Genomic DNA, 16,780 nt, shown 5'->3' with positions numbered 1-16,780 from the left:
TAATTAAAACAATTTTAAAATGTATTTAAATATTTTTGTCATATATGGAAATCAGTAATATTAAATCCCGGAGAAAATTTAAAATTTAAACAGTTAGGTACCTATTAGCTTTTGAGTTACACAAATAAGTCGATTTTTCAAAAATTGGTTTTGTTTAAAAATGTTTTCCAACGCTTTCAAATGTAATTCAATAAAATAATAACATAAACATAATATAATGTTATATAAATTATAATATACATATATATTTGGTATAGATATTGTTATAATGTATTACAAGCGTCTAGTGACAGGGAATCCGAATGGCTGCAGATGGCCGACTTCGTTATCATTATCAGTTATTACAAATTTTACTATTACTTCATTCTCAAAAATGTTGAGTCAAAATAATATATTTCTTTCCCTTACCTTACTTCTACTTAAGTTGTATTCTAAGTCTAATATACTAATTCCAAGTTTATTATACTATAGTGATGATAGTAAAGTATCTGATTACTTTATCTTATTTTAAATATTGAACAGGTAAAATGAACTCGTTACATTAAATACTTCTAAAAATATTTGTGTTTGAACGAATGATTATCAAAAATCAATTTAAAAAAAAATTGTTAAACAACTTGTCTGTTTAATTAAATGTACAATACTGTGAAAGTTTACACCACTACTTATTTGAGTTTAAAATTTTAAATGTTTTATTCATCCCTTTTCTTGATGTACCTACTAACCTGGAATATTGTTTTAATTTGTATTTTGTATTTTGTTTATTTTGTTTATTTATTTTTATTATGGTTTTCGTTAATTATGTTATGGAGGCCTATGTGGTGGCTATGGATGTCATTCTCGGGATATATGGATTTTTCAATGTATTATGAAGGTTATAGCTTATTAATAATTAACTGGAATATTATCATTTTTGATAATTATAGAATATTAATAAACTTGGAATTATAAACAATATAATATAATATTATTTATTATAATTACATATATAGGTATATCATTTTTAGAATAAAGTGATAGTAAAATCTGCGATAACTGATAATGATAACGAAGTCAGCCATCTTTCAACCATTCGGATTCTCTGTAACTATATAAACGCTTATTAATATGTATCACGATTTAGGGAAGATAATATCTTCTCTATATATTGATAAATGATAATGTATAGAGGGTGATTCACCAAGCATGCTCGCTCCCTTTTTTCTTTAATAATGCAGTTATTCAAAATCTGATTTTTAGAATCTTTAAAGTCCATATTTACAAATTCTTGAGATTTTTTTTGTACCACTTAAGGAATGTGCTGTGAGCTTGTGACTAATGTTTTTCAAATGAGAACCCCAATTTTTCACTGTAAATTATTTAGCGGATAGTTTTCTTGAGAATTTTGATGTATTAAAATCAACATGAATAATTTGTCAAAACTATCTAAGGATCATAAATACTAGTTCCAATAGCACGTTTATTTAATACGGTAAACGGAAAAAACGTCCCCTGAAAAAAAGTCCCCGGTAAGAAAGTCCCACGGAAAAAAGTCTCCAAATTAATATTTTATTTAAATTCAGTCTTTTATCATATAGGTATTTATATAGGTATACATAGCCCATAGATAATACATGTTACATATTTTTTTGAAAATAATTCTAGGATTAAAAATTATGGTAGATAAATATTTATATACATAATTTATTAGGTACATTTAAATTTATTGAAAATAATATAATATCTTAAACATATAATAATATTATTTAAAAAATATAAAAGATCTCTTTCTTATAATATTTTGACTTATTTGTTTAAAAATATTAGAAATATCTGCAGATTTGTCTTCATCAAAACGTTGACATAACATGTTCAATCGAACTTCAATTTTTTTTACCAGCTTTTGTTTTTTCCGATTTATTTCTTCTAATTCAGCCAATGTCATTCTTGCCTTGTGATATTATACCATTATATTATTTTCAGATCTTTTATATTTGAATAACTACATTTTTATATTTTTTAAATAATACCTATTATTATATGTTTAAAATATTGTATTATTATATTATTTTCAATAAATTTAAAATGTTCCTAATTATGTATATAAATACTTATCTACGATAAAATATTAATTTGGTGACTTTTTTTCCGTGGGACTTTCTTACCGGGGACTTTTTTTCCTAATATTATTTGATACTTCTGTGAAACGATTATTAAGGATTATTACCTATTCTTAGTGCAAACATTTTAATTACTAAGAAACTACTCATTCAATTTTTTTATTAAATACATCAAAATTTAAAAAAAATCATTTACCAAATAATTTACAGTAAAAAAGGGGGGTCCTCATTTGAGAGACAGAACTTTGTATCGCCACAGGACACTCTTTAAGTATTACAAGAAATCTCAAGAATTTGAAAATATGGTCTTTGAGTATATTTGAAAATTCCAAAAATTAGAATTCGAATAAATTCATTATTAAAGGAAAAAATAGTGGTGAGCATGTTTAGGGAATCACTCTGTATTATATTATTTATATTTAATATTATAGCATCATTATATTAAGTCGGGCGGCTAAGTGTTGGATTCAAGGACCATCATGGAAGACAAAAATGACTACGACGTTGTTTCATTTTTGGAAAATCCATGCTTCACAGACCGTAGGGTCTTGTAAAATTAAAAGTTGCATACAATCAATATTCAATATCAATCATAACTTTAGCATAAAACACCATCTTAGATTATTATATATTTTAACTTGTAGCCTAATAGGCAATTGGGCTGACGGGTTTGTCAAAAATCACAAATTTACAAAATCATTGAAGAAACAATGAGTAAATGACGTCACGTACATCATTCTATTCTAACAATATGCGTTATCAAATTTCTTATCAATCAATAGTTTTCATTCATCCGGACTCCGGAGTTCGTACTCGTATAAAACATCCAAGACGTGTAGCACGTTTTATTGTTTTATAGTCTGTCCGATTTGACGTTTCTGGTTGTTGTCTAATGGCTATAACTTAGTACTGATTATAATAAATAGTAAGAGATTGTGTCTATCGTCTGTCGTCGCTATCGCTGTTGCTCATTGCCTTCCTCGTTCGTTCGTGCGACAATCATTGAAACCATCCGTTCTTGTCCGAAAACCTATTCTGTTTATATAATTTAAACGTAACAGTTAGGAAATCGTTGTTTTATGAAACGAATCTTTTTAGTTGTTTGTTCCGTTAAAATATTATTTTGTAATCCGCTTCTGTTTTTTTTTTTAAATTTAAATTTAAATATTTAATAATATTATAGTAATATACATTATAAATTTGACTTCAAGTATATTACTTTACATTTAATGAAGTAATGGCCGTTTGCAGTTCAGTAGTGAAGACTATTGTACCTGATTACAGTAATGGCGACTGTGTCAAATTATGTAGTGAACACTACTGGCCACCCAAAGATGAAAACAATCAAGTTTATCGACATTTACCTCCAACCACAGACACTGTGCTGACAAAACCATTTCCAATTAGAGGTAAATTATTTCCACACATTTTTTTGCCTTATGAATTAATTTTGATGGCTTGTTTCTGTTAAGTAGGAATTTACTAAGTTAATTATTAGGTAATAGGTACTTAAGTAGTTAGAAATACTATCATACTATATTTGATAGCTTATCTTAGGGATATGGTACAGTTTTGGAATTTAGACAAATATTTAGGTATATAGTTATTATGATATTATTTGTAGGTTTGAATGGAAGATTGCTGTTTTTAAATTTTAACTATTGATTTATTAAAGCTAGGTATCTAAATATAGTGTTCAAACATATTTTAAAATAATTTATAGCCTAATAATACATTTTAAGCTCAATTAGATAATTTGTTAGATGAAGAAATTTATTTAACTTCTTTATCTAGGTAGTTAACTTCGATAATATTAAAGCAAATGTAGGGTAATTGTTAATTTCAAAGTTATTTAACTTAGTCAATTTGAAAAAAAACCACAATATTTTTCTAGGTAAGTAACTACCGGTAACTACTTAAAAATCATTCAGCTATTTTAAATAATATTGTTATTGCTTGGATGTAGGTACATAGGTATATATTTATTTATTTCTTATTTGGTTAGCTTTATACAACTTCGAATAATATGGTAAGCCAATAATGTGTCTATATAAATATAATTAATAAAGTATTATGTTTTTATTTTTTTAATCTATAATCTATATTTCATATTTTGAAATGATTAACCTATAGACGTTTTTAGAAGTTTCTTTCAATGATTTATTGTTACATTAGGTATGACATGATAATTATTCAAAATATTCAGTTATATAGTCTCAACAGTGATGCATTGTCCTTATCATTCATGTTTAAAGATAAATAAAACTATAAAAGTAATTTATTGTTACAGTAATTGTCATTTAATTATATACCTACCGTGGCCTAATGAAGATGTTAAAAATGTTCATAAATTATCTGGGGTACAACTTTAACAGCACTAAGAAAACAATATTCTCTTATAAGTTATAATAATTGTTGGTGTAGTTGATAATATTCGTAATTGAAAATGTATATAAATACATATGTAAATAAATATTGAATTGGTAGGTACAGTGTCAGAATTATAAATGACAATTAGATTGGAAATTTACTAGATAATAATAACAGTATTCCAAAGTTTAAATTATTATTTAATAGTTTCATTATGTTAAACCTAGTATGAAAAGGTACCTATTTTAGATTTTTTTTTAATACAAATATTGTTTAGCAAAGAATAAGGATTATTGTTCAGCAATAGAACTCACTAATTCTGTACATCCTCCCCCGCTGTGTCACCCCGTTATCAAAACTGATCCCTATGCTGCTGCATGTTGATGCACAGAATGACCAATTTTTGCTGGTATTCAGCATATTCTCTTACTGGACAGAGTATAAATGTTTGTAAATATTTATTAGTCATTTTTTTTTTTTTGATATTTTAAATTTTTTAGTTTATTCTTTATTACATACATTTATATAGTATTTGATGGATATCGTTAAAAGCTTAAACTTTTTATTACCTAGCTGTAAAAATATATTTCTAATCAAACACCTACCTAATACTCTGTTTAGAAATAAAAATGTACTTAACTACCTACCTCATAAATTTATTATAAATGATAAATCTCATAAATTAAAAATTAAACATTATAGTATTGATTCCATTTTTGTGTCATAAAAACACCTCCATAAAATATGTTCAGATGGTATTTAGATTTTCTCCTACATATTATAATGTAATTTTTATAATATTCATTAAGAGATACCAGGGTTTCTTGTTAAGTAATTTTTTCAATGATAAATACTTATTAGTTATCACCTCGGTTATCACTTATATGTATGTTTAACTAGATATAATATAATATTTTGGTGACAGTTTCATTCAAGTTTTATTTTTATGTTGCTTAAACTTCTACTTTTGGTAGGTACCTAGCTTCCTTTTTAAAGAAATTATAGCTGAATTCAATTAATTTTAATAATTAATTTTGAATTCTTAAACATTATTTTCATTCTAAATTTCAAAAATTATCTTATTCATAGTTACTTAAAAATATATCAACTGATGGGATTTTTTTTTTAATTGTACCTACAGAGGATCCAAAACAACATTTTTGATTTTAATTTTACATATTTTTTATGGTCTTAAATAATTTAGTTTTTAAATATAATTCTTGAGCAACAATAAGTAGCCTATTGAAATTGTATTATTTTAAATGGAATAATTTAGGTTAAGATACCTAAATAAATAACAGTTATTTTCTAGTTCTGTGTTAGTTAATTAAATGCTCGTAATTTATAAGTATGTTTCTATTTAATTTAATCCTAATCATTTTTAAAAGTATTTAAAAAAAAAATTTAATTGTAAATATGAGGTATCTTATTATTATTGTAATTAAATATTTTTTAATAATATTTTTTAATGATTACAAATATTATAAGTGTCAATTGATAATATTTAATATGCATTTACATCTATATATTATTTTTCCACAACTAATGTGCATTAAAAATATTTTAAAGCAAATTGACACATCATAAGTAGGCAAATATGTTTATTAATTGTTTTGTAAATCTTCAAAGATAAATAAATTAAGATTTCAATTACAATGAATAAATGTATGAATAAATAAAGAATGGTTGAAATATTTTTAGGTAGGTGTATTATATGTGCAATATATTACACTTAGGAGTTAGGATAGTGTGGATTATTTTTATTTTGTATTGCATAGTTTTCATTATTTTTTTAAAAATATTTTTTCCAGAGGACTGGATAAGTACCTAACTGAAAACCTGGTACTCTGGAGCAGGCCTGTAGCCAGACCAAATTTGCAAGTGGGGCAAACAAAATTTTAGGGGACATTATATTTAATAACAATATAAATTTATAAAAATTTTAGAGGGGACAACAATTGTGTTTAAGTGGGGTAAGGCCTCCTAGCTACGGGCCTGCTTGAGAGATACTCATTTTGGTCTTATGATATCATAGTATTATTGTATGAGTTTAATTAATATTCTATAAATCAAATAGATACATAAGTAGATTTCAAGCTATCTTTTCTCTTAACAACATAACATAATATGTACCTAAACTATTAATCTATATTAATGATCATGAGCAACCAAAAGTGCATTTTCCGAAAAGTTTTTATTCCAATGTTTGAACAACCAAACCTAGAATAAATAATTCAGATGTAAAGCCATCCATGAATATTATTTTGATTTCAGTTATAGAAGGTTAGTGAAATTAAAACAATTAAGCTATTTTTTCTCATTCAAAATTAATGTTTATTATATAGGATAAGAAAACATTAAACATTTATTTTTAAGTATTTATTTACCTCGTTTTCTGATATTGCACTACAAAAAAAAAAAAAAAAAAAATGTTTTTGTAAGAAAAATAATTTATGAAAGAGTAGGAGAATTTTAATAATCTAAGATATAATATACATAAAATTATACAATAAATACATATAATTCAACACAAATAGGTATTTATCATAATTTATTTATTAATATTTATAAAAACAATGTTTTCTAATTGAGTTATCATAATTCTAAGAACACATACAATCATCTTTTAGGTATTTCTGTAAACATTTAGTTTTCTACAGTTATCACTTATTGCGAAATCATTTTTTTTCCAATAAGCTAACCTCAAAGTTAACCTATGTTACGTGTAACGTGTATGTCAGATTGATAAAATATACGGATGTGTAGTACTCTCATAGGTATATAAGTAAATATAAAGTATAAATGTTACAGAAAAGTAAAAAATAATTTAACTAAACAAAATTATGGTTTATAAATTATAACAAATCAAAAATTTAAACCTATAGATTGATAATTTAAGATTTGGTTTTTATTTAATTTCTTAAGTATGTTAAAGATTTTTAGATTTATAAATATAACACATAATTAAATTATTTTATAATGATAGGTATATATAAAAAAAAATGTAATAACAAAAAGAACATAATTCTACTGCCAGTGGTGTATTTTGGGTGATTTCTCGGGGGCACCGGGGACAACACTAATGTCCAATATATTAGGATTTTTTTTTAAATGACGGGGGGTGTCAAGACATGGAGGACACCCCCCCAAAATACGCCACTGTCTACTGCCCTCATTACTCAACCTACCCTTAAGGAAATAAATTGAATACAAATAATATATTATGTACACAAGCCCGGGAAGGCATAAGAAATGCAAGCCTATGCCTGCGGTGGCATTATGTAAAAGACAGCATTTCTTCGGTGATAGGCAGGGCTGTATTTAGGGTAATATGTTGATGCTTAGACTACAAAAACGAAAGGGCGGCAAATTTTGATTTTGTCTAGAGTTGTTCCTGTATAAACCTACTAGTATTTGATAAATTAATGAGTGTTTCTGTATAGATTTTTGAAAAAAAAAAAACATTTTTTTAGGCTTGAGTGATTTTGGGTTGAAATTTTGGTCAAAATCATCGTTTCAATAAATACTTTATGTATTTACTTCTGAATACATTTTAGAGTATCTACTTATGTGATTAATATCAATTTTAAATTTTAGTGCTAAGTAATATCTCTTAAAATATAACTGTAGTTTATTAACTGATAAGTTGGGCTCAGAAATTTGAAACAACAAACAAAATAATTTGTATCATAATTAGGGCCCAGAATTATATGCACTAAAAATGTACAAAATATGCATGCATATATGCACTGATTTTTAATCAATTATGCATTTTAATTTAATTTATTTAGTTTAAAAATATATATAATGCATTAAATAATTAGTACGGAACAAAAATGTATTAAATGCCTAGTTGATATAATTTAATTGTACTTTGTATGATGTATTTAATTGTTTGTTTCATTTCGAACATTCATTCATCTAAATAAAATCTCATGAACAAAAATCAATTAAAACAAATTTTATATAATTTTATAATACAATATTTCAAAGTTATCTGGAAAGTTACAGTTAACTACTAAAGACTTGGATAAATTTTCAAATAAAAAAGCACTTCAATTTTCAGCAGTTTTTTCTTTTCACATTTGCTGTAGGTTTTACATAGGACAAAGTGTTAAGTATTAGTATTAATAAAATAATAACTTAATACTATTTTTTCATAAACATGCATTATATTTTAGGAAAAACTACTTTTTAATTTAATAAATAAAAATATGCGAATGCATACAATTCCGGGCCCTATCATGATCATTAAGCATTCTTAAAAATTCAAAGGTTCAAAAATCATAATTTAAATTAACTCATTATTTAAATGGAGCCTAGCTTGCACTCAATGAAACACCCTGTTAATTTTTGCTATAACCTAAATAAAGAAGGAGTATAACTATACTGTAGCATCTGAAATTTAGGTTTACAACGGTTTAAACATTCCTATGAAAAGTTACTGGATATTTTCTGCCTCTAACATACCAAAAGCCTAAGTAGGTAGGTACCAATTACATACAATTTGCTTTCAGATACCACCCCTAATGACTCAATGTTAAAACATTCTTAGGGCGAAAAAAAATGATACTATCCAATGATAAATATAAATATTTTGGAAAGTATCGAGCTATTAGTATATTTTAAGCGCTTAAAGAAGAGTAAAGGTTAGATGAGCGGGAGTATTCTATCATGCTACACCACTTATCTTATCATTCTTATCTGAATGCTCACAAAAATTTCGAATACCATTGATGCATTGAATCATGATACAATCGAGCTGTTCAATGTTGTTGTATTTACAATTTTAGTATAGTATTTTTATTTTTTATTAAATTACGCAGTTTTTATCAAGGTCATAAAATATTATATGAATAAATAGTTAATAATAATACAAATAAAATAACTATAGAATTGTAACTAGGTATGAGTATATAAATTATTATAATTGGTGTATTTTTAAAATTTAGTTGTATTGAATATTAATTAATTGTATTTACTAACAAAAGAATCGAACACATTCACCATTTTTAAATTTCTGTGTTTGATTAAGACTTATACCAGCAGTTGAATTATAATTATACTTACTGCCTATGACTCTGTGTACTAAGAGAAAGATTATAGTTTGATGCAAATGACGCAAACTATTAATTCACTCATTGTGACTGACGTTTGTGCTTGTCATTGTCAATATTATGGTATGTATGTGATTGTATAGAATTTTTTGAATATGTCCTTAAAATTGTTAGTAATTGTTATTAAAATAGCACTTGAATATTCGTGAATAAATGCTTTTTTAGTATAATACATTATTTGAATTTAGCGTGTAACACAGTTAACATTACATGTTGAACACTAAGTATGATGTTGTATATATATTTTTTAAGTATAGATAAATTAGTATACACTGCAGTTAATTTTAAAACACTTACTCAATGATGATTTCTATTTATTCATTAATTTTTAAAAATGTTTCATAATTTTATATAATTTACATGGAACAATATTACTTTTAATATTACCTACTGCTAATTATAAATAATATATTAATTAGTTATTAGTTTATAATATTTGATTTGATACCTCTATACATATAATAATAATGTGAGGTATACAGTGCAGTATTTAAAAATATTGCCCCCTCCATGGTTAAAAATTCATGAAGCTTAATTTCAATACATATTTTTTGTATCATAATTTATTAGTATAGTGGTGGTGGTTAAAATTATTAATTTTTATGTTTCTCATCAACTACCGAATGAGTGAAAAAAAAAGTAATTTAAATTAAACATTTTAAAATGATCATACTTCTGAGGGCTGAATAATAAACTATTGCGATTGACCAGTAGTAGGTTGGCTACTCCTGTTTTCATATAATTTCATTTATGATAGTTATATGAATAATCTAATAAAACTGTTCACAAACCTTTGGTGAAAAACTTGAGATGTTAAATACTAACAAAACTAACCATTAAATATTTTTCTAATTTTAGTTTTAAAGGTATTTTCTTAATTACAATATGCAATTTCAATTCACAACAACTTCTGATCTAGATATTATAATATACTAAATGAGTAAACTTTCCTTAAAATAAATTATAACATTACAACTAAGAAATTAAAAATCAAATACATACTACACTATTGAAGGTACAGAATCAACTATTAGATTCAATTTATATTTTTAACTCGCATAATATTACAAAAATATTAAACTAAAATATCAATATAGTTGTTATTTGTTCAGCATATAATTGTTCAGATTAGATATTCTCTTTACAAACAAAATAAAATTTTTGTTTATGGAGATATTTTCTGAGGTAATTTTCCAACCACCAAATTGTCTCACCCTTAAAACTGGCCCTAAAAGTATATTTATTATTGTAGGATATAGATAATCTAATTGTGTTAAATTTTGTTATTTTATAATTTATTATAATGCTGCAGTGTTATTATCAAATGTATTATTTAATTCTATAATTTTTTTATTTTTAAGAAAAGGTACTTAAATATTTTAGTAATTCATAATCCCAAAATTTAAATTAAAAATTTAAATCAATATTAATACTTATTTGATTAAAATTAAATGATAAAATTGCTTGTAATATAAATTATTATAAATTATACTGTATTAAGACATATATATTACTTGATATTTTTTTTAATGGAGGGTTTAAAAAAAAATGTTGTGTCTATCATCACGTTTTGGAGCAGTAAAAATGAACAATTTTCGACTTCAGTACCTTGTTAGATCAGAAAATGAATCTAGTTGGTACTCTGAGAGTCAAAAATAAAAAGTTCTCAATATTTTTCTTAATAATTGGGATAAACAAACAAAAAAACAAAAAGGAAAAACCGGGAATTTTTTGCATAGTAAGTTTTTGACAAAATCGATTTTGGTTTTTGATGTAGCTTTAAAACAAATGACCATAGATACATGAAATTCTCACCGAACGTTTATATAAGAATATTCTAGCCTCCATGTAACTTTCAAAAAATTTCGACTTAATTTGAAAAATTTATAGGCATATGCAATTTTCAATGATAATTAGTTTTTTTTTAAATTAATATCGATAAAAATTTTATTGGTTGGGTCAAAAAGCTTCAAAATTTAATATAAGCTTCCATCATATTGTTACAATAGCAGTTGAAAGATAAAAGAAATACATTGTCACAATTTTATTTTATAAGCATTCAAAGTTTGAATTTTGACAAAATACCTACGTAAAAATCACAAAAATTCGCAAATTATTTTAAGCTATAAATTCATGAAAGATGTTCTTTATAATACAAGATTTTTTACAAGTTTGTCAAGCTTATCATAAAAAAAATGTCCACCAGAATTTCAAATCAAATTTTTATGAGCGTTTAAAATTTAAATTTTTACAACTTTGGATTTTCACTATAGATTTCTTATTTAACGATTTTCTTATTTTGGTGTAACACTAAAACAAATGACCGCAGATCTTGAAATTTTTATTGAATGTTTATATAGGCATTTTCTATATTTGATACCATTTTCAAAATATTTAGATTTGTTTTGAACTGTTTACTGACATTTTAATTTTTCAACTTTTTTAGTTTTTTTTTCTATTAATGTCAATTATTGGTTGGGCCAAAACGCTTCAAAATTTAATATAAGGCTTTCAACATATTGTTTCAATAGCAGTTGAAAAATATTAAAAATACGTATGTACGATTTTTTTTTTATAAGCATTTAAAGTTGATTAAATACGTAAAAATGACGGCAATGTTCAAATTATTTTAGATATAAATTCATAACAATTTTCTTTTTAAATTTATGATTTGAAAATTTTATTCAATATTCCTTATAAGTTTGTCTACCTTTATCAAAAAAAAAAAATATCCACCGAAAGTTCGAATATTTTAATAATAAGTAATAATAATCTATAATATATCCTAGACAGATAAACCGCCTCCGCTCAGAATCATTTTTCGCATACAATGATATAATATCATTGAATTCAAATTTAATTCCATCCATTACAGTAACCCACTTGTAACCTACTGTACAGCAGAGCGATATGCACTTTCCCGCTTTTTTTATTATTTGAGCTACCACGTTTAATTATCCTAAATCGCAATTATTATTAAGGTATGTAATAAAATAATTTAACACTATAAACGATTTTGATGCATAACTCATATTTCACACAGCTTTTGTCTTTAAACGAAAAAAGGGGGTATTGCTCTGCCGAATAGTATAATATGTTTCGAATGAACCTCGATATTGAAGTTTTTTAATAGATCACTGTAAAGGATATTTATTAAATTTGAATTCAATGCAAATCATTGGATTCGAAAAACTACTCTGCATGTGCAGAGGTGTGTTAACTTCTTTTCCTAAGGATATGATGTTTTGATTTATTTATACCTAGTCGTACGCTGTTAATTTATTTATGTTTTCGTTAAATTTCTGAACAATTTTTAGTAACCATAACTCCATCACGGCATCACAGGACTATTTTTTTTAATGCCACCCTGTTAATTTTTACTTTTTGCTGACGATGTCAATGTTTCCTAAATCAATGAAAATATCAGTTTCATATAAGGATGTTTTAAATAGATTTTTAAATTCGAGTTATTGTGATTTGTTAGCTTATTATTTAATATTGATAAATGCATGTCTTTCCACGGATCTTATGTTCCATTTGACTTCACTTACAGCTTGAATGATGTGCCTCTAAGGCCCTATTACATATTTCTCATTACTCAAGTAAAATATAGGTAAGTGTAAGTATATCATCTTTATTCTATGCCATGTATTCAATTTTCATACAGTTCACATATAGCTAATTGCTAATATAGAAATGCGTGTACTTTGTTTTATCAAATTTTATTCACTGCAGTACTTAAATTAATTTTAATTCGCATGCATGGCATGCCTTACTTTACTTTGTAATTCGTTAGTTCGATCTGTCTTATAGATTATACAGAGAAGCACAGTTATGTTTGTCCAATATATACTAGACATATGGATATAAATTGTATACACAACAAATTCCTCAGTTACTCTGTGTTATTGCCAACGGGTATAGACTTAGGTCTTGTTACGCGAATACTTAGTTTAAGAACATTATAAATGAGACGCAAAACTCTCAAAGCGCGTTTAATGAGGTGTTTACTTTAAGAATAATAACTAGAATAATATTTAAAACTAGAAAATATTTTGTATGCCCCTCCCTATACGTGGTTTTAATTGATTTAATTTCATAACATATTGTTAATTTAAATTTAAGAACGACTCTATTAGATATCTTGTGACACATTTTGAACTTTTTTACATTATTTTTATTTATTTTTTAGTGTTTTGAAAAGCACTGAGAAATTTAAGAAATTTAAGTACCAACTAGATTGAATTTACTACCAAAAACTGCTTTATTTCTGAATCCTTTCTTTGCCCTTAAAGCTGGGAACACAATGTCCAATTTTTCATATAATTCTAACCGTTGCGGTAGAAATTATCTGGTTGTCCGGTTTTGAATTAGACCAATCACAGTATCCTAAAAATAATAACCACTGTGGCGCTGTCACTGTCATAAATCGCGCGCAGCATGTTGCTGTAGTTGACCCGATCGGTTTATTACTGCTGTGGTTGTAACCGGACAGTGTGTTTACATAAATACACATAAAAAAACACATTGTTATCCAATACATCTATCGCTTCTCTCGGCGCTTAGAATCTGTAATTTTAAAGTTTTATTTACTATACGATCTATTATATTATATTTAAGAAAGATCGACGTGCTTTTTTTTCTAAGCTTACCTCATCGTATCAAATCAGCCTTCTACGAATGTTGTTTAGCTTTTAGCAGCGTACAGGTGGTTACCCACTTAATTTTTATCTTACTATACATTCTTGTATAACTCACATGTTTTGTACTACAGTATCTACTTACAATATCCTCTAATAGTCTAACTAAATTAATACCTAAGTGAATATTGTGCAACACTTGTATTCATTTCAAGACTCTGAAACGACAAAAAAAAAGTAGAATTACATTGTTCATAAATTATTATTCCTGTAAACAATAAGTTCGAATTTTGTTTAATTTATTTAACTCGATTGTTTTAACATACCAATTAATAACTATCGACTAATAGTTATGTGCATAATACCTATATATTGAAAAATACCACCTATATAAACCACGCATTTATACATAGGTACCAAGGCCTATACTTATAGTATATCTACAGCGTTTTTACAAAAAAAATTCGTCATATTGCATCGGGTTTCTTATAAATAAATTAGTGAGCATATACCTACCGCAATGTTCCTACGTTTTTTTTCTAATAAATACTATGTATATAATTTAATATATTATAATTTATGACTCAGTATTTTAAGGTTTTCACCTGGATAAGATTTTATTTCGTTTATTTAATACATGCAAAGAAAAAACTAGAGTTAAAATTTATAACTGAAGTATAAACAAAAAGCCCATTCATATACACGATATACATATTATACATTTATACATAATTATAATATTGTACTATGATGAATATTTTATAATATATATTATATAATATATAATATTATATTATTTGTATTCAATTGTTCGTATTTGATTATAAACATTAATAAATAATCGGGCGTGCGCGCGCTGCTGCAAGTCATATTGGCACACCGTGGCGGTGGTGGATTCTGTGGTATTGGACCGGTTTTATGGTGGTGGAGTTTCCGTTCGCGAACGCTGCATTCTGCGAACGCTTCATTCTCCGTCAGCCATGCATTATAACCGTGACTGCGGGCCGCAGTTCGTAACGCTCGCCTCCAGATACCTGAATAAAAAGACTAGGATTGTGTCTAAAATCTGCGTCAAGGGTGAGTACACACCATGCACGGGTTCCCTCTCGAATTGAATATTATTTATTAGCAGTAAGTCTCGAGTGAACCACATAATTAAATATAACCTTTTAAGTTATTGTAATGGATGTATTAGATTTTAATCTAATGGTAAATCATTGTATTGGAAATACGATTATGAACAGATAGTCTGTCAGACGATATACCTACCAAGTAACATTTGTACTTTAATTGCCTATAACAAAATAATTGTTTATATATTTTTAAAATTTTTAGGTTTCAGTAAGAACTATTGATGTAGTATATTTTATTACATTTTGAAGTTCTTTGACCGAGCTTAAAAAATGTTGTAATTATGTTTTTAAAAAACTAAAGAAATTTAAACTAAAGATCTTGACTTGAGTAACAATGATGAGTTTCTATAAATTAGATTATTTGAATTACTTTAAAAAAAGAATCGTATGATGATATAAATCGTGTACCTAGGTATTTAATTTGTGAATATTCAAGTTCGTTTAAATTTGAACTAATATAAAATATTCGTGGACTAGCAATCAAGTTTTTTATAATTTTAGTAAGTAAAACTTATATTTAACTTTTTATTGAATTTTCAAACCTATGGTGGGAATATTAAAAATATATGAAAAATTTTGGTGAAAAATTATAAATACCCATGTAGGTACATTAAAATGTATACACAATTTTATACATACAATACTGACTCATTTTTGAAATAAAATAAGAAAATCGATTTTTTGAGAACCAGTTTTGTGTAAAAATCTCTGTTTTCACCTAGAATAGTAAAAAAGTACTGAAAACTTTAACCCACCATAAAGTAACAACTATTAGATTCACTTTCCTAACAAAAAGAGTACTAATCTCAAAACTTTAAGCATTTTTTCATCTAGGTAAATTAGAAATTTTTTTACAATATCAGATGAGTAGCAGCGAAGAGGTTTGGTACTATAAATTATTACATTCATCTATATTCTATATTATACTTGTTACATTATTAATATCATCGTCATGGTTATATTCTCGTGTTCTGTTATTTACAAATTTGTTTTAAAATTAGATATTAGTATTTATAACGCACCTTTATTATCATTTTTTATTCGTGTTTTCAAAGTTTTTACTAATACATGGTCATTTATTTTATAGATTTACCTATCTTTAAACAATACACATGCGTTAAATAATTATTATTTCGTAATCACTGTACACAATACCTATACCTAATTAGTAATTATTTTTAATGCAGTAAAGGAGTATCTATAGAGGGTGTCCCTCGAGGATTTACCCATTGTTTGAAGAAATAAAATATAGATTACTTATATAACTATTAGGAACATGGAAAGTATTCGGCGGCGCGGCGGATCACATGTTTGTTAACATTACGGTGTTAAATAATTCGCAATTTTTCTCGAAACTAAAAAAAAAATCAGGAAATTAATGAAAATACAATTTTGAAACGTCAATATTTTCAGAAAAATAA

At 25.7% G+C, this 16,780-nt stretch overlaps 1 protein-coding gene across 6 annotated transcripts in view; it reads left to right on the top strand.

Annotated features, from left to right (window-relative positions):
• Positions 1-2,891: 2,891 nt before the first annotated feature.
• The window catches only part of Pfrx (6-phosphofructo-2-kinase/fructose-2,6-biphosphatase), a 36,416-nt gene continuing 22,527 nt past the window's right edge, over positions 2,892-16,780 (top strand). For 4 of the 6 annotated variants that reach the window (XM_015510915.2, XM_015510912.2, XM_015510914.2 and 1 more), the window contains exon 1: positions 2,892-3,508. In XM_015510915.2, coding sequence (XP_015366401.1) covers positions 3,337-3,508 — 172 coding nt within the window. In that variant the 5' untranslated portion in view covers positions 2,892-3,336. Of the gene's footprint in view, positions 3,509-9,570; positions 9,650-15,165; positions 15,304-16,780 lie in introns of those variants that run through there. The other 2 variants (XM_089225627.1, XM_089225626.1) reach the window with 2 other exon arrangements.

This window comes from Diuraphis noxia, unplaced genomic scaffold, assembly GCF_037042655.1.
Source record: "Diuraphis noxia isolate RWA-SAM2 unplaced genomic scaffold, SU_Dnox_SAM2 contig0004, whole genome shotgun sequence".
Classification (NCBI taxonomy): domain Eukaryota; kingdom Metazoa; phylum Arthropoda; class Insecta; order Hemiptera; family Aphididae; genus Diuraphis; species Diuraphis noxia.
Note: the sequence above shows the minus strand (reverse complement) of the source record. Positions and strands in the feature narration are given on the sequence as shown.